Source organism: Atractosteus spatula, chromosome 2 (genome assembly GCF_055471065.1).
Source record: "Atractosteus spatula isolate fAtrSpa1 chromosome 2, fAtrSpa1.hap1, whole genome shotgun sequence".
NCBI lineage: Eukaryota > Metazoa > Chordata > Actinopteri > Semionotiformes > Lepisosteidae > Atractosteus > Atractosteus spatula.
The window spans coordinates 30,681,501-30,700,684 of record NC_142707.1 but is presented as its reverse complement, the minus strand read 5'-3'; the positions used below and the strand labels follow the sequence as shown (position 1 = coordinate 30,700,684).

The 19,184-nt window shown below is 38.7% G+C and overlaps 1 protein-coding gene across 1 annotated transcript in view; it reads left to right on the top strand.

Moving 5' to 3' along the window:
• Positions 1–203: 203 nt before the first annotated feature.
• The window catches only part of LOC148839539 (3',5'-cyclic-AMP phosphodiesterase 7B-like), a 93,674-nt gene continuing 74,693 nt past the window's right edge, over positions 204–19,184 (top strand). The window contains exon 1 of the mRNA XM_088933725.1: positions 204–415. Within this exon, the coding sequence (XP_088789851.1) occupies positions 395–415 (21 nt within the window). The 5' untranslated portion in view covers positions 204–394. The remainder of the gene's footprint in view (positions 416–19,184) is intronic.

The following is a 19,184-nucleotide window of genomic DNA, read 5'->3' as shown; positions in this document are numbered from 1 at the left end:
GCCGTGGCTTTGACGTCACTATTGAAATGAGGAAGCATAAACACAGAAGGCTTCACCCCAGAACAGCCGCACAGTGTTGAAGCTCATTGGTCTGCCTCCCCTTGCCTCTGGCTACTGACAACACCTCCCAGCCGTAGCCAGCCCACTGCGAGCTGCTCACAATCATTGAGCACAGCCAAGACAGGCAGGCATGCAGACTGCATTAAACTAACACAGCTCCATTCTGCTCACACAGCCCAAGAGAAAGTGCCCTCTCGGCTTGTTGCCTCTGCTTTTAAATTCCACTCATCCTGGATGCGGTTGCTGGATTCTGCAGATCACGTCTTCATGAGCAAGCAGCACCCGTCCAAGATTTCACAGCATTTACAGGTCACAGATCTGCCACTATGGTTAAATGTCTTGTTTAATGGTTGAGGTATGTACTCTAAATCTTAAGGCAGCTTTCCAAAAACAAAAAGGGGAACTCAAAATGAAAACCCTTGTTGTGTTACGTCTTGGTTTGTGTTACTGTTAACAGGAGATTTTTTAGTGTTGCTTTTGCTGGTAATGTATTGCAATTTGTTTTGCACTGTTTCGCTGTGTCCTCCCAGTAACATTTGCATTGAAGCTAGTGGGAGTTCTTCAGTATAGTATGCAACAATTTTTAATTTTATATAGTAAATGCACAAAATAAAAAGTGTGGGTGTCAAAGGAGTTGCTAACTATATAGCTAATGCGTACATCTTGTTGATGTGCTGTAATTAGAGGTGTTATTGAAACACACCTGTATAGTTATAAGCATCATACACCTACAAAAAGAAGTAAAGTGATTTATTGAGCTTGGTTTCTCTATAGGTTGCTACTGTAGATGGTTTAAAGTTTTAACAATTTAAAAGCAAATTCTGTCCAGTAGTTGCTTCAGCATTTCAAAATTTCTGATTTGTCATCTTTCGAAGTTTTTCTATTAATGTTTAATGTGTGTTTTGAGAAATTTGTTATGTTTTTATGGAAAGTATATTTTTAAAATTGATGCAGAGAAAATCACTGGTGGAAGCTTATGAAAGATGAAAAATGAAGTCATACAGATGACTTGAAATTGAGTGATAGAACCAACAAAAATGCAGAATTCATTACAGTTAGATTTAATGTGATTGATCCTTTTATATTGTTATAGGCATGTATTTATCTAAGATATATGTATTGCAACATTGTGTGTTAAAGCTATAATATTTCTTTAAGTTAATGCCATTTTTACTTTTAAAGACAGGTCATCTTTTGTTGCATCGTTTGTGTTCCTAGAGAAATAAAGTAATTGTGTTTGCTGCACAGCAGTTAGAAATAAGCATTTCCTGCTTTTGTCATCTGTTGCAGCTCTGAGCAAAATATATTTGTTTAGGTCTGAAGTTAAGACAAAACTTCTTATCATTCCCTGCCTTTATGCACTGTACGTTCACAAACATACTTCACATAACATTATTATGTGCTTAGGGGCCTTTGATGAACTAAGAATTGAACTGTTAAGAAGTTGAGAACCTCAGTTCAAAGTCAAAGCACTCTTGTCAGGACATATATATATTTTTTTAAAAACGAGGAACTGCTTCATTATCAGAGTGACAGAAGAAGGCCAGTTTGCAGAATTTAGTGTTCTTTGACAAGCTGGTATTTGAAAACAACAGATAACAAGATGCAGCTTTTAACAGTTTCATTGGTCAGCTGCACCAATTTTCATAGAGTGCATCTTGTGCATTACAAAAACCTTTGTTCAAGCCCCATTTTTACTTACTGACTAGGTGTAGATAATTATCTATAGTGAAGGAACAATTTTAGGACAGATTCTTGCTTTTGAAATAATAAAAACCTTTATTCTATAAGTTTTAGTTTAAGTTTCACAGTTTTACATTTAAGACTTTAAAATATCTAAATAGTTGATGGCATATGCAGAACACAGCCACGGAATATAAATACTGCTTAAGTCTACAGAAACAATTAACCTTTGTATATTATTTTGAATTGTAAATATTTTTTTTAATCAAACTCAGGATATTAAGGATATCATTTGTATCATTATTGTGTTTTAATTATAAACCCACTCACTCTCCCAAAATGGACAGAAAATATTTTCCTTTAAACTGGAAGCAAAGGAGCACAGCTATGCACTGAACTTGGTCACCACAAGCTGTGGTGTGAGTACTAAGAGACATGCTCCCAGTCAAGGTATTGATATGGGCTTGTGGGATGCTCATCTGCTAACACTGAGCATCTGCGGAATGATTGGAGGAGGGTGTTTGCAGAATGCAACATACGGTATCTTTCAACTGCAGTTGTTAGATAATGATTGTAGCTGAAATTAAGTAGCCATACAGGTCAAGTCGTCCTGCTAATCTGTTTCAGAAGAAATCTTCAATATGTATGCCTTAGTTAAAGGAAACATCAGGCACTAAAATAATTTAACAATAATTTAATAAAATGTTAATAAATCAAAAGGGTTAACATCTACAGCATCATATGTAGTCTCATAGGAGGTTGCTTCCTATTGTTTCAGAGTAGCTACTACACTGCTTCTATTGAACAGACATACTGTAGATGACTGTAACTTTCTATATACAATACCATAAAATGTTAATATGCCACTCTTCATACATACAAATGATAAATTATTTTGCAAGCTATATAAGAATTTGCTGGTGAGAACAAAGCTATGGTAGAGGCTGAAATGACAATAGACTATGCTTTCGAGCCTAAAAATGTGAGACACATGGTTATACTGCATTACCATATTTGTATGTCTGGTTCCTGTTTGTTTGAGTTAAAACAGAACTTCCAGTAGCTATTATGAGATTCTGACATAGTTCTACAGAACCCACTGATTGTTCTGTATTGAAGTTAAGACAACACACCAGTCATCTGGTGCTATGGTGGCTGGAGCAGACCTTTCCCTCAATGCCTGTTAACACATGCAGTCTTTTTGAAAATTGTCCAGAATCTTTGGTTCCTGTTTTGGCTCACAACAAGCTCACACACCAGAGATAGGTGGGAGAAGACTGTATGCAGCATACACTTTGTTGTTCACTATGAACACAATTGTGAAGTAAATAAAGTTCTTTCTGATTGGCTAGTTCTCAGGAGAAACATAGGGACCTTATTTCCCCTAAGCATTATCATATTTTACTGAACACTTTTCTGCATTAAGCATTATTAAATATTACTAGTTACAGAGGAAATCTTTGAACATGATCATTTTCAGCACCAAATTATCATTTGATTATATTTACCTCTATCTTGGAGCACATTTTGTTAGGCCATATAATCATAACCCTTTTTAATACTTGAACATTAATATAAAATATCATAGATTTAAATATTTTTTTCTAATATGACTAAAATATTCAAAATTTTCAAAAGCACTAACAAAGTACTTACGGGTTAGATGGGCCAAATGCCCTCCACTTACTTGTAACCTTCCTTAAGACCTCATAATTTTCTCCTGAATTGACTGTAAATGATGAACCAGAGGACATAAAATGGAAACTAAGGGGTAGTGTACGTAAAACTGAGAATAGAAGGCACTTAAGCACCTAGTGTTGTTGCTGAAGTTTGAATCAAAAGAACTGGATCAATGAACTATTATGAACTAAACAAACTACTGTAGACAAGTAGAAAAATTGTCTCCTTTTATTTGTAACCTTTTATGATTTGATTTAAAACATATGTTGTCTTCATTATTGTCTATAATTTCAAAAATACTTTGAATTAAAAAAAACACATTCTTTTTGAGCTACAATCAAAAGTATCTCTGGCAAGTTTCATGTAGATTTTAAAGAGAGATTTTAAACCTAACAATGAAAGGTGTTTAAAGCTTAATTGAAACAAATATTACACAGCAAAGCAATCTGAGTTCTTTTGATGATAACATGACAGTGAACTAGAAGTAGAATCACAACCTATTATCAGCATTACATTCATTAACCTCTATGGATCTTTTTAATATATTTTCCTTTTAGTGCCCAATGTCCATGTATGTGCCACACATCCTGAGGATATGTTTCTGCTGCAGGTTTTTATGTTGTAAAAGCATTATTTAACTTTTCACATACAGTAAGCATGTTTAATGTGGACATGCAGTTCAGAAAGACACTTACTAGTATAGGATGAATAATAAAACAGAGTGTGATACAGTATGTGTTAGGGATTAAAAATCACATCTTTGCTCTGTCAATTGGCAAAACAACAACCAAGTAAACTTCAAATACAAAACCTGAAAGAACCTTAATTTTAATTTCTTCAGCTTCTGTTTTGTGTTTCCAAAGCAATGAGAATTGCCAGTAATTGTGCTCCTGGCGAGTACAGCATGAATAAGTTACTATACGTTACTATAAATTCCTCCTGGATCTCTTAAATATCTCTTAAATACTATCTAGAGCCATTCTGAACTCCGAATTTGGACTTTTTTTAAATCATGATATGATGATTAGAGAAATTCCACTGCCTCAGCTTTTAGGTGAGGAGTATTTTTTTTCAGTTTTTGGTTTATCATTAAAATATTGAAATAGAGATTAGTAACTCTTAGGCTTGAAAGTTTTTTTTTTTCTCACAATGCAATAACACTATAGCTGAAGGTGAACAACAATACTTAGATTTTAGATACTGTTCATAAAGCAGAAATGTGTTTTTATCACCACGGGGACATAAGTGTATTTATAGTTGTATTTTGTTTTGCAAAGGTTTGTGCCAAATTGCAATTGTAGGTGTGCTTCCTCAAATTGTGAGAGTGGTTCATCAAAAGCCTTTTTTCTATTTAAGAAATGTATTAATTGTATTACAACAGAGCACGTAGTGTGCATGTGACACTGTAACACTCCATTAAACACATCTCCCTCAGGTCTGCACTATGACCAATATTAAGAAAGTTAAAAATGCAGTCTAATTTTGGTCATGCTTTTGTTTGTGATTACAGTTTAGTTTTTTAAAACAGCTTTCAAACTGAGCAGAAAATTAGAACATACAGAATATGAATTAGACTAAGGGCAATAAGAAATGTCATGATTAAAATTGAATTAATATGATCATATAAACATAACTTTTGGAAATTATTTGCAGTGTATGTGTTTAATTTTTAATTAGCTTGTGGTCACTAACATATAAAACACTTAATAATGTGACGTCGGTTTTGAAGAGGAATTTCCCCTTTGTTTTAATAACTATCGTAACTATTGCAAAGTTTCGCATTATAAAGTGAAATAATGAGTTATTTAAAAATATCACAGATATGTCTGTCTTTATCATTGTCCTATAATGTTGCAGTGTAGTACTGAATAGTTAGTGGAACTGACCTTGAGCTGCAACACTGAATCACAAGCAGTTCATATTTCTGGTATACAGTATCACCCCTGCTTTCTACAGTGATAATAATAAAATGGCATTAATAATGAAAGTCTGAGTAAGTTCTAATTTTTCAGTATCCTTATGACCAAGCAAAACCATCCTCTTCAAGTACTTATGATCCAAAAGGACAGATATAATGTATCTTAATATTTAAAATGTACCTTTTCATTTATCCTATTAAACAACCCATGGGAAAAGTCAGCCTAATTAATTCACAGTTAAAGACCTATGTATGTGAAGAGCCCTCCTTGCTTTCAAAAGAGACTCTTATCAAAACATAGTTTAGCCTTTCAAAGCTTGCATCATGTTGTTGAGGTTTAATGGCATTATTTGTTCTCTTCATGCTAAAGCGTATTAATTTTACCAATCATAATTATTCTTTAATTGACATTTTTGTGGGGCCTGAATCCTACTGACATGTGATTACTGCTCTCTGTGTTTAGCTGTTGTTTATTAACAGAACACTTGGCAACCCCCAGCCTCACACTGCTCTCCGTATTGAGACCATTTTTTTGTTTATCATGACAAAACCGGATGAAATTAAGTATTTTCTAATTTCCTGTTTAAAAGACAGGAAATGCCAGCTTCTCTAAGAAAAGAAAGCAAGTGACAGCTTCCCTGTACAGACACTTACAGTCCCTCTGTAAGCAGGATAATGAGGATAAATAATTTGGCAGGCTTTGCTGATCTCAGTGATACATATGTTCTGACTCATGATAAAGCACTTTGAGATGCTCCTTACATGGAAATGAAAAACCTTTGAAATGAAAAACCATTGAGATTGGCATGAAAGGATGGATTGTGTTTTAAACATGATTGATTTTACTTTGTGCGTTCTTTACCTTTGCCACCAGTCTATCAAGAAATACAATGGGAATTGTTCTGTTCTACAGTCTGGCTTTTATAATGAAGTTAAAATGTAGGTCATGATATAATACTCATTATTTAATCATTAATTTCTGAATTAATCATTTTCTGGTGCAAAATCCAAAGACCAATGAACCTACAGGTATACTAAAGTATGTTGTTGCTGCAGATTTTTCATCCTATTTACAGAACTTTTTTATTAATTGGGGTGCTGTTACTATTACTATTGTGAGAGAAAAGTATAGCCCTTCAGTTTGTTGCTACTTTTACAATTTTTATGAAGATGGTATCAAAGGGCTTTTTTAAAAATATGGGGAGTGTGCATACATTTTGATTTATGTGCATATATTGATTCCACACTTTCTAGTGTATTCTAAAATTCACTCCTGCAGCATGGAAAGCATGATGTTGACCTTCAAAGACTGCATTTGACATAACTCACTGTCATAGGGAAATGTAATCCACACTGATGACCTACCTTAATCCCAATATTGCATGTTTACCCCATTGTAAAGACTATCTTTAACATAGGCAGAACTAGTTGCTCCTTGAGCAGTCCCTGTGCAAAAAAAAACAGTTCAACCTAATGTGAATTGGCCATGTGAGTGTCTCCTTGGGAAACTGATTCTTTTCCTTGTCTCAAAAATATTAAAATTAAGTCTTCCTTAGGCAAAAATACATATGAGTGCACAACAAAAGGCATCCATAATACCTTGATGTCTTTAGGTAAAGGTAGCTCAGACAATAAATCAAATAAGTAAGATAAACACAAGGAAAGGGTAGAAGACAATTCATAGCAATGCTGAAGACATCCTGAATAAAAGTACATTGCCAACAGAAACAGCTTTGTAGTTTAGAATCTAATAAACATCCTGGTTCGTACTCATACAGACTTGCTTGCTCTGAAAAGGCCTTTAGCTCAACACGTCATCTTTTACGTATTGGACAGAAATAAACTAGGCCAGATTAATAAACAACTTTGACCAACAGTTTAATTTGCAGCACCTTTTGAAAAAGTTTTCAGAATCCAAAACAGATTGTTCTATTTTGTTCATTTATTTCATGTAATTTGCATTGCTGTGATCCTTTCGTTCCCTATGTACTGTACAGTGCCCCACCAGATTGGTACCATAATGCATACCACTGCTGAAATGGGAACAAAAACATCATAGAAATTTAACAGTTATTGTATTGTATTGTATGTAAGAAAATCTAAAAAAGTGTTGAAAATGCTAAAATTAAATATGATAGTCTACAGTCTATAGTCACTTCTGTAGTTAACGTTTTTGTAGAATCTCTTCCGACATAGATTACATTAACAAGACACCTGTTGTGTTTTATGTTCATGGTTTTTTTTACCATTCCAGGCAAAATTGCTCTAGGTTCTTCAGACCATTTGGTTTTCTTTTGTGAGTTTGAACTACAAATGCTGAATTGGATTGAGAACTGGGGATATTGCCAGTAAAGACTATTAATTATGTGTGCATATTCTGCATATTGCATACTGTATGTGTCTATTCTTTGTTGATTTGAATATACATTGTGGGTCATTGTCATGCAAGAATATCATGCAAGAAATTTCATCAAAATTGAGCTACATAGCACAGAACACCAAGTATTTGGTCAACATGTCCTGGCATATATATGAAAATTCATGATTTTCTTCTATGTTATCAACAGCTTTGGGATTCTCTGATGCAAACTAACCCCGAATCATAATAAAATCACCTCTATATTTTAGAGAGGGCATAACACTATGCTCAAAGTGAGCTTCACCTTTTTTTACATAACTTTTTACATAACCTCTTTTGACCTTAAGGCATGACTCAACCTGTCCAGTTTTCACTTACGTGTTGTCTGGCAAATTTGAAGCACTTGTGTTCACCTTCAGAAGAGGCTTGCAGGCAAATGGTAGTCAAATCGCAAACGATAGTTTTGTACACTTTGCATCCTGAAGACGCAAGTTTTTGTTGGAAATCTCCAACTTTTGTTTTGGATATGCAGTTGCCTCCCAAACCATTTATCTCACAGCCCACAGTGGCAAATACACTTGCTTCCAATTCTTGGCCAGGTTGCCACTACACCAGCAGTGGCTTTACATTTTTGCAACTACCCCTCAACTTGTGGAGGTCAATAACCATCTTCCTTGAATGGTCAAAGTGTTCTCTCACTTTATCTATGGAGATGCTTAGTACTATTGAATGGATGTTGTCTGTTACCTCATTTTATACAGTACCTCAGGCAACTGGGAATCTCTGTTGTAAGTGTAGATTTGGTTTTTTTTGGATCTTATTTAAAAGTAAAATCTTATTAAAAATCTTATTAAAAAGTACTTTTAATAACACAAGGAGATGTACATGTAAATAAATGTGACAGTATAATTTGGGAATTAATTTTTTTATGACATACAGTACTTACCGTATACATGGTTTTGCCAATGTTATGATTACAATGCAGAACTTTTCATTTTTTAAGAAGACACATCCAAATGTTATTCTGTTGTATGATCTGTTTTGTTCCTATTTCATTTGAGTGTCTGAATAAATCTGTACAGTTTATATAACACTGTACATGTTAAAGGAAAGACTAAAACAACAACAGTACTGCAGTACTTAGCATGTACCTTGACTTAAAAGCTAAACTCCTTTTGATGCTGCTTTTCAAAAGGATGGCACAGAGTTCCCTTTAAAACATATTCTGCCCATTTACTGGATTAAAAACACTATGTTTTTAAATGTTTATTGTGTAAACCTGTGTAAGATAAATCCATTTCAGATGTTTAAAATCTAATAGTAAAAAAATACAGAGGAACAAGTTTGAAATGTTTAGCATTGTCACAAAAGCTAACCTAAGTCTCAGTTAGAGACCCAGGGTTTTGGTTATCTCAATAGCTTAGCACTTGGTTTATTAATTAATTTATATTCACCACCAGCTCAATACCTGTATTGAGGAAATAGAGTTAATATTATTATTGACTTTTGATGCTCTAAAATGTAGAAAAGAATCTGTCTTTCTGAGTGATTCCCATGAAAAATAAAATCTGAAGAAGTATTATTTTATTAAAAACCTATTGTGAAGCATGAATCAAGACAACTTAAAAGCAAAAACAGCAGCCATTCCACTCTTTCAATAAAGAACATTATACTGGTAATTCAGATAGAGTACCCAAAATGTAAAACTATGAATCTAGTATTAGCATAACCATTTATTTACACTTTTGTTTGCATTATAATTCAAAAGAAAAATTCCTTTATGTGCATTTGTAATAGCAAGACCACAGTTTCTCCTTTTTAAACCAACAAGTTTGGCACAATTTTCCATGCTGGACAAACTACTTTTCTTTGCAATGGGCAGTTTGCCCAAAGTCTACCCACACAGGAAAATATGGTCCTTTCAATTTAAATGCAGAGGCAAATGAAAAGTGAAATAAAATTGCTCTTTTACATCTGTTCCTCAACTTGTGTGATTTGCTTTAGTCCATATGCTCTGTTTAATTCTTCCAGTCTTTTTTGTATGGGCATACCTGTACATGAATTGAACTTCTGTAGTAAATATCTATAGACTTTGTACATACAGTTCTTACATAGATACTGTATATGAGGTTTAGAATAAGAGATAATATCTTAACACATTCCTTCTTGAATTTATTTTTTCTTGGTGATATTCTAAAGGAATTTCACTTGGCATACCAGCACCCACGAATAAAGTGTCCTGAAAGGATTATGGAGTGTTTAGTGACATTTTGGCATAGGCCGCTTGGCTGAGGGCTGACCTCCTTGCCACAAGATGAGGAGGCCAGGATCCCCATGCAGAGTGAGGAGTGACCAAGGGGCAGCAGCAGAGAAGAGCAGGAGGCGGGATGCAAAAGACATACGCGAGGGAGGGGGAACACATATGGTATTTATAGTTTTAGAAGAGGAAATGAGTCAGGAGTGACTGCTAATTACTGACACCCGAAATCTAACATCATTACAAAGAAATAATGTACACCCACATAACATGTGCAAGGTACCTGCCACTCTGCAGATACCATAGACAATGTTCCACACAGTATTTTTAAAGGAGATAGGAGCATCTTCTCCTCACAGGTTGTTGAATCCCTCAGAGCCATCAGCACACCCATAGACCATCACAAAACAGATTGAGTATATAATTGTGTTTTTATTCCTGTAGCTGCTTGCAATTCACACAACCTTTCATTTTATTTTCATATCACATTTTTCTCTTCCCTGAACTCCTTGTAGTTACTTTATGGATTACTGGCTGGGAACTGCTGCATTAGGACAAAGTCTTAGCATCTGATTTTCAAACTCAAAATTGTGAGGAAGAGTTAGCTGAGTTGTTGAGAGATTTTGGAAGCTTCATTAACATTCCTTTGTGATTTTGTTTTAATAATGATGCAAAGTGCATTAGTATCTTGTCTTTGCATTCTGTTAGAGCTTCTCAGGGAGACCTTTCTCAGCATGATTTCATTGTAAAACTAGTAGTATTTTACTACTAAGTAAAAATACTGGTGCTGAGCATGAACTGAAAGACCATTAGAAGCAAATGGCAAAATATGGGATTATACAAACTGTTAGGTATGGATTGGTTGTTTGCATTTAGTTAATATTTAAATATACAATGATGTACAAAAGTCTTAGACAGGACCTTTTCTACTTTTGCACTTAAATATTTTCATTCTTTATGTAGAAATATAATGATATTGTACTATGCTACTAAGTTTATTGAAAACAGTTTTTTTAATGCAACAATTCATACTTAAAATGCGTATTTTGGAATATAAAATGTTGTTTTAGCATTATAGACTTCTAGTGTGTAACCAATGGTAGTAATGACAAGCAACCCCTGACAAGTTAATTCTATTTGGCTGGCACATGGATTCAATTCTACAACTTTTCACACTGAATGGTCATGTAGAATTTACCTTGAGTTATTGCTAAGTAAATGCAAATGCTGTTGATATTACAGCTATTTAGCAGAACAAATTCAAGGAACTCCTAACTGTTACACCGTGGAAAACCAGGGACTGAGGCAGACAGATTTCACAGACGTCTGCTTTTTATTGTGCATAACCCGTAACTGACACAGAACAGCAAAAACCCACCAAGGCACCCAAGTGCCATAAAGCGGTAACCCCCAAAACCCAAAGCGCAACAGCATCGTAAACCCCAAACGGACGCTGGGTGCTACATAACATCCCCCCCCCCCTTCAGAGAATGAAACAAACAAGTTCTTCGAGACAGCAAAAAGCACTGCAGAAAGTAGGGCTGGCAATTACAATAAAAGCAATCAAAAATCAGTTATAAAGTCTTTAAGCCAGGCTGGTCTGGACCGGACCCCGGCTGGCCATGGAGAAGGGCCTGTGGGCTGCTCTCCCTCAGGAACGGACAGCTCCACCAGGACATCGACCTCGCCTGGGAATCAAGCAGGGGCAGCCTTGGCCTCCACGTCAGGGTGTGTGAGACCAAAAAGACTGGAGCCTGTGCTCCCAACAGGGCCTTCAGATCCGGACCCAATCCTGGACAGCGATCCCAGGCAGATTCACCCTGTGCGGCCTGTCATACTACTTTTTCATGTGATGCTGGCGTTCGGCCACCCTGCTGTGGGTATGCCCAGAGCCTGTCCAGGGGCAGTTGTAACTCACAGCCAAGCATGAGGAAGGCTGGAGAGCTGCCAGTCATGGCATATTGTGTGGCCCTGCAGTGAAGGAGCATGTGGAGGAGCATGACTGAGAAGGAACAGCCCTCGGATAGGAGGGCTCTGGTGCCATTTTTGAGAGTCTGGTTCAGTCGTTCCACACCCCCTCTGCCTTTGGGTTGTAGAAAGCAATACGAATGTGTCGAATGCCTCGGTCACCCAAGAAAGACTCAAACTTTCCAGACACAAATTGTGGCCCATTGTTGGTGGTGATGATGGTTGGCAGCCCCCAGGAGGCAAAGAGGGATTCCAGGAAATCTATGACTGCTTGAGTAGTGACCGATCCTGTGAAGGCTACTTCTGGCCATTTTAAATGGAAGTCATAGGCCACTATGAGGAAGAGCTGATGGGGCAGGACACCGTGCTGCTCCCCAAAGATGTCCAGCTGGAGGTGATCCCATGGCTAGGTGCTGAAGGTGAGGCAGAAGAGGCCCCCGTGTTTTCCCGCTAAGGAGGCAGGCCTTGCAGTTTCTGACCAGTGCCTCTATGTCCCGGTCAATTCTTGGCCACCACACCAGATCCTCTCACCATTGTTTGACCTTAACAATGCCCAGGTGGCCTGCATGTGCCATCTGGAGAACATGTGCTTAGAGACTGGCTAGAACAACCATGTAGGTCCCCCGGGCAACACAGGAGTCGTTCAAGCAAAAAAGCTCATCTTTGATTTGAAGGAAGGGGCCCAGTTCGTCAGGACCTTTGGAGGGCCAGCCCAAGCATATAAAGGTGCGGAGCTGGGAGAGCACCAGATCCTGTTGTGAGGCCTTCTGTAGTTGCTGTAGAGAGACTGTGGCCTGAAGTGGAGTGTAGAACATTTGAATGAGGTCGGGCTCAAGTGTGTCTGAATCAGGACCTCCAGGTAGGTTAGGAAAGGAGCGGGACAGTAGATCTGCAACTACATTCTCAGATTCTGGAGAGAACTTCAGTGCAAAATTGTATTGCTGGAGCCTCTCAGAACATCGGTGGAGTCTGGGTGGTCGATGCCCTGTTCCTGAAGTGGCGAGCAGTGGCAAGCAGTGCAGTGAGGGCCTGGTGGTCCACCCGTAGTGTGAATGCATGACCATAAAAATACATGTGCCACCTCTCACATGCCCAGATGCAGGCTGGGGCCTCCCGCTCCCCCACAGAGTACTTCTGTTCAGTTGGACTGAGCGCCCGGGAGGAGAAGGCGATAGGTCACTACACCTCGTTGTGAAGCTGGAACAGTACAGCTCCCATGGAGATGCTGGAGGCATCCCAGGTGATAAAGGGGGGGCTCAAGAGGTCGAAGGGTGCCAGAACAGGTGTGAGGTTAGCTGAGCATTCAGGAGATGGAAGACTTCAGAGCAGGGCGGAGTCCAAACCGAATGGGCATCCTTCTGCAGCAGCTGACGCATAGGGGCTCTAGTGGCTGAGTAGTGTGGCAGAAACCGGAGATAGTAAGCAGTCATCCAAAGGAAGAAGGCAACCTGAGGTGGCATAGTAGGCTCTTGGATGCGCTGAATGGCCTCAATGTTGGAGTGCAGCGGGGTGAGGCTGGCAGCTGTGAGACAAAAACCCACAAACTCGATGGCATAAACGGCAAACACACATTTCTCTCCATTGAGGGTGAGGTGGTTGTGGTAAAGCAACTTGAAAACCCTGTGGAGGCGCTCATCACGGGTTGGGCCATGAACCACAATGTCATTGAGATAGAAGACTACTCCAGGGATTCCAGCAAAGATAGCGGACATCACTTTCTGGAAACAGCTGGGGGTGGAGCTCAATCCGAAAGGCACCCTTTGTGTAGCGGAAGACACCGATGTGTGTGACGACAGCTGTCAAGTTCTGGCTGTCAGGGTGGAAAGGAATCTGGAGGTAGCCCTGACAAAGATCCAGTTTCATAAATACAGTGGAACCGGAGAACTGTGAGGTAAGCTCCTCCACTGTAGGGAGGGGGTACTTATCTGGTATGACAGCTTTTTTCACTGCCTTCAGGTCCATGCAGACTTGCAAGCCCCGGACTTCTTCTTCGCAGCCACCAGATTGAACAGCCATGGAGAGGCGTCGACCAGTTCAATGATGCCTGCCTCCTGGAGTATCTGGAGTCTGGCAGTGACCTTATCGCGGAGGACCAGCGGGATTCTGTGCAGTGACTGGATGACTGAGCGCACAGTGGTGTCAATCAGGGCCTTGAGGTTAAAAGCAGTGATGCAGCCAAGGCCATAGAACACTGCAGGCCACTGGGTCTGCCACGGAGAGCTGACAGTGAGAATGGCTGAGCCACTGTTGTCAAGCAGGGAGAACCCAAGGCAAGTGAAAAGGAGGTTGGCGCCGTGGCGGGACACGTGGAAATTGAAGACAGAGATAAATCTGGAGCCATAATGCACTGGTAAGCTGAGAGAGCTATTTTAGAACTGCCATAACTGGAGTGGGTGGTGGATGGTGCTGAGAGATGCAGGTGAGAGAAAAACTACTCCACTGTTGAGAGATTGAGGATAGAGACAGCGGCCCTAGTATGTAGCAGCAGGGGAATACACACATCATTCAGCTCAACAGTGCACGTTTTGAAAGCTCTGGGCACTGCGTTCACTGTGTGAACTGTGGTAGGAGCAGAGGACAGCGAAGCTGAAGCTGAACACTGCGGGCTGGCCGGCGCTGAACAGCAGACCTTAGCAAAGTGATTATATTTGCCGCATCGTCGACACTGATACCCTCGGGCAGGGCAGTTCTGAGCCCTGGTGGCATGAGAAGGTGAACTGCAATTCCCTGTGCTGGTTCCCTGTTGCGTTACGTTGAAGACCCAGGTTTGTGCCCCAGGTGTTGCGGGACGAAACAGGTGACGGAGGGCACAAGCCCGCGCGGAACTGTAACGGTCACATCGGCAACATTCTGATGCACAGATTCTCCTGGCAGCTGTCCTTCCTGCGGTGAATGACACTCTGGGGGGCAGCGAAGTGCATTTTCAGAAGCTCCAGAGCTTCAGCGTAAGTTCCAGCGGGGCCGAGAGTGTGGAAAATGCGCTGTCCCTTGGTCCCTAGGCAGTGTACAAGGATCGCTTTTTCCTGGCGTCCGGCATGTTTCTGAGGTCAAGTGTAGCCCAGTAAGTTTCAAAAGCGTCCACCCAACAAGTACAGGGCACTGAAGGCACACCAGGTAAAGCGAGGAACGGTGGGGGTGGTGGGAGTGAAATCTCCATCCTCGTCGCCAATGTTACACCATGGAAAACCAGGGACTGGGGCGGACAGATTTCACAGACGTCTACTCTTTATTGTGCATAACTCGTAACTGACACAGAATGGCAAAAACCCGTCAAGGCACCCAAGTGCCGTAAAGTGGTAACCCCCAAACCCAAAGCGCAACAGCGTCGTAAACCCCCAAACAGACGCTGTGTGCGACATAACACTAACCATGCTGCATCAGACTTGACAAAGAAAGTACTGTATAGATAGATAGATAATACTTTATTAATCCCATAGGGAAATTGATGTGTTACAGCAGTCCAGCCCAAGACAAGCAAAACAGACATCAGAATAGTTATAAAACAAAGGACAACAAAATAAATAAAAATAAATAAATACATAGGTGTGTGCAAAATGTGCTGATCATAGTCACTGTAAAAACAATAAAATATGTGCAAAATGTGCATAGGTTTATACAGACTGATTGTCCAAAAAGTACAATGGAGTAAACATGCTGTCCATAGAGGAGCAAATGAAGGGCTAACAGTCCTAGGGCAGCGTTATACACCCTGACAGCCACCGGCAGGAAAGACCTGCGGAAACGTTCCCTTGAACACCGTAGCTGGAGCAGTCTATTGCTAAATGTGCTCCGCTGCCCAGTAACAGTCCCATGAAGCGGATGAGAGGTGTTATTCATGATGGCTGTGAGCTTGGTCAGCATTCTCCTCTCAGCCACCACCTCCATGGGGTCAAGGCTCATCCCCAACACAGTGCCAGCCTTCTTGATAAGTTTATTGAGCCTATTTACATCTTTTGTCATGATGCTGCTGCCCCAGCACACAACAGCGTAGAAGATGGCCGCTGCCACCACTGATTCATAAAAAATGTGTAGCAGTGTTCCACACACACCAAAGGACCTCAGTCTCCTAAGAAAGTAGAGTTGGCTCTGACCTTTCTTGTACAGGGCATCAGTGTTACCAGACCACTCCAGCTTATCATCCAGTATAGTCAATATCTGCTCAGTAGCACAGATACTAAGGAGACAAAGGACATCATATATGTTGTGTGTTCAAAAACACGTACTGTACTCATAAATGCTGCTGTGTTTACTGCTAAAAAAATAACATACTTCTTAACTCAGCATTAAATGTTTGTTTAAATACTGCACGCTGTTATCCAATTAGTATCATCAAATGGTAGTTGATGTTCAAAACATTTTAAAATGATGTAGATATAGAAATACTGCTAATACTGGAGACCTCTAAAGTGTAAAATAATGTAGTAGAGCCCTCATGGTGATTTTCATTTGTATCTGGTATCCATGTCTTACTCATTACACAGTAGGAGGTCATTTACATTATATGCACTGTAGGCATAGAGGTGTCATGGGAAAAGTAGCAATTGTCTTAAACTTTATTGATCACTGTTAAAAAAAATCTTTAAAAACTACAACTTTAAAGTTGTAGCCAACATTTCTATCCTGCTCATATTCTAATAAATAACCTTATAAAGATAAGATTAATGTTAATATTTATAAACATAGTATATGTACAAGAATGTTTTTCCAGAATGGAAAACTTAATCTAAAAAATTATCCTTAAAATTCCTATCAATGTGGTAAACAATATATGTTTTTGCCTTTAGTTCAACTGAACACATAAAATCCTGATGCTCATGAAGGCAGTCTGTGAGCACTGGTCTTGTGACTGTCCTGCAACATTAAAACATTTTGAGCAGATGATACTGTAGGTAATTCCTTTGTAGCAATATAAAATTTTATTTAATGTCTTGCTCAAATTCATTAAGTCCACTCATTTTGCAGCAATACTGTATATTGTCTGTTGTCATTGTTAACAATAGTTTAAGCCTTCATAATGCTCTAAGTTTATATAAATGCCATAAAGTAGGATCTTGCCTTTCATGGACAGACAAACATTAATAATGGCTACATTTCTTGGAACCAAGAGACCAGGACTGAATGTAAACATAATTCATTTTACATAGTGCACATGTCTCATGCTTCTGCTGTTGCCATAGTGGGGCCATCTTAATCTAGTCTTTAATCACATACTCCTGTTTGAAGACTTGCTTGTATCACTTTCGCCCAAGTGTGTAAATTTAACAAAAACAAATAGAATTATGTGGAGAAACAGCAATTTAACCGGAACAGACCTGTATATAGACCTCTTATATAACTTCAGCTTTAATTCTACATCTGCAGGTGGTTCAATATATTAGCCACTAAGTAATTAGCTTAGTAGAGTAAAAAAAACACCACTTTAATTAAGGAGTTAGCAATACAATCTTTTAACCACAATGGAACATTTTTAAAAAGATGTTCTCATAAATATCATAATGAGTGAGAAAGCAGCCTGCATTGAATACCTGAGGTGATCAAATCTATTGTTGTTTGCTTTATTCTTAAAATGTGGAAAATGTTAGCATTTTGATCGTTCAAAAATCAATACTAAAACAATAATTTTAAATAATACGTTATGGTGCAAAAAACCCAATCTTCTTTTTTGTGCAGAACAAGTTTGCAGAGATGTTCTTGGATTGGCAACATAGGCTTGGAGTGAGACTGATCTGATTCTTTTCATAGTTTTGGTGTTAAGCTCTGGTACCACAGAAACTCATGATAATAATTTAAAGCTGTGATCACTGTACTCTGGAACTTGCTCATTTGCATGAATGGTTGATAGAATCTGTGTTTGCCTGTTATTCACTTTTTTATGCTGCATTTCCTTCTTGGTGGAAGGGGAAATGGTTTGAGAGCAGAAACAAGAGATTTAATCAACACAGATACAGTTCCCTTTTTCCAGTCAAAAGAACTGAATCAATCCAAACATTTGACCTCTCTATTAATATCAAATGTGAATCCCACTGCTTGGTTGTGTCTTAATGTCATAGTCAAGTGGTACTTTTGGAAATTAGGTATGAGTATAGTTTCATTTTGTCTCTGTCTCCAAGTCATACTGTGTAAAATCTCTAACAAGTTTCTCACTTACCTCTTTTGTGGTGAAACATTTGAATCTCTTACACTTCTTGTTTTGGTCTCATGTATATCATCTGAGAATGTCAATGGAGTTTTACAAATTTGTGCCCCAAAGAGAGTTTTAGATTTTGTGGAAATTCGTTTTTACTTTGTTTTTTTTATTTGAAAAAACTTGCTATTTTGCTCCAGGTTAAATCTAAACTTCATGGCAGATTTTCAGTGGAAAGACACAAGATGCCTCTGGCAAAGAAAGAGCTACCACCAAGGGATGTGTTTGGAATTTGCTGGTAGCAGAACCTTATATAACTTTTGTTTTCCTTTTTTTTTTAAATATCTTCAGGGTATAATAGTTGTGTACTCCGTGACATGGGTTCTGATGAACCCACCCGGCTGATATGATTATGGTACCTCAATGGTTGCTAATTGATTGACGTCCATGATAATGTAGTTACATGCTTTTCATCTTTTTGCTTGGTCAGTCAGTGAACAAGCCACTTTGAAGTAAATACCAGTACTATGAAGAGAGTACAGATAGCATTTAAGAGGAGTTTTCTCCTGGAATTTGAACAGATAAAATTAATTAACTCTGTGACCAATCTAGTATTCTTGTTATTTGATTTATGAAGGTTTTGAGTGTTCTGCTTTTTTATAGTCTTGATCTGGTACTTTTCACACTGTATGTCTGCTCTGTGACACCCCACTGTTTCTGTTTCATGTCTCATCGTGCATTCAGGCTTCTAGGTGTGAAGTTACACCTGAGAGAACTACAGCATATGAAAAAAGAGCAATACCAATTTTATTACCCTTATTTCTCTTACTTATCTCCAATTTTTCTTCACTGCAACTACTAAATAGGATTGTAGCTTAACTTGTCACTCGAAGGCTAGCACTTTCTATGGGACAGTGTCCTTGGTCACCATTCTCAGGAATTGGTTTGGAAATTGTGGTTCAGAGAGATGAGTGCTACTAACTGGTCCACCACTTACAGCAGCAAACTGGTTTTCATTGGAGATCTCCCATCCCAGTACTAATGAGTCCTTTCTTGCTTAGTTTCAGGAATCATGCTAGGAAATAGTAACATTAAATATCCAAATCATAACCTGTCATAGACTGCAGAAGGATAT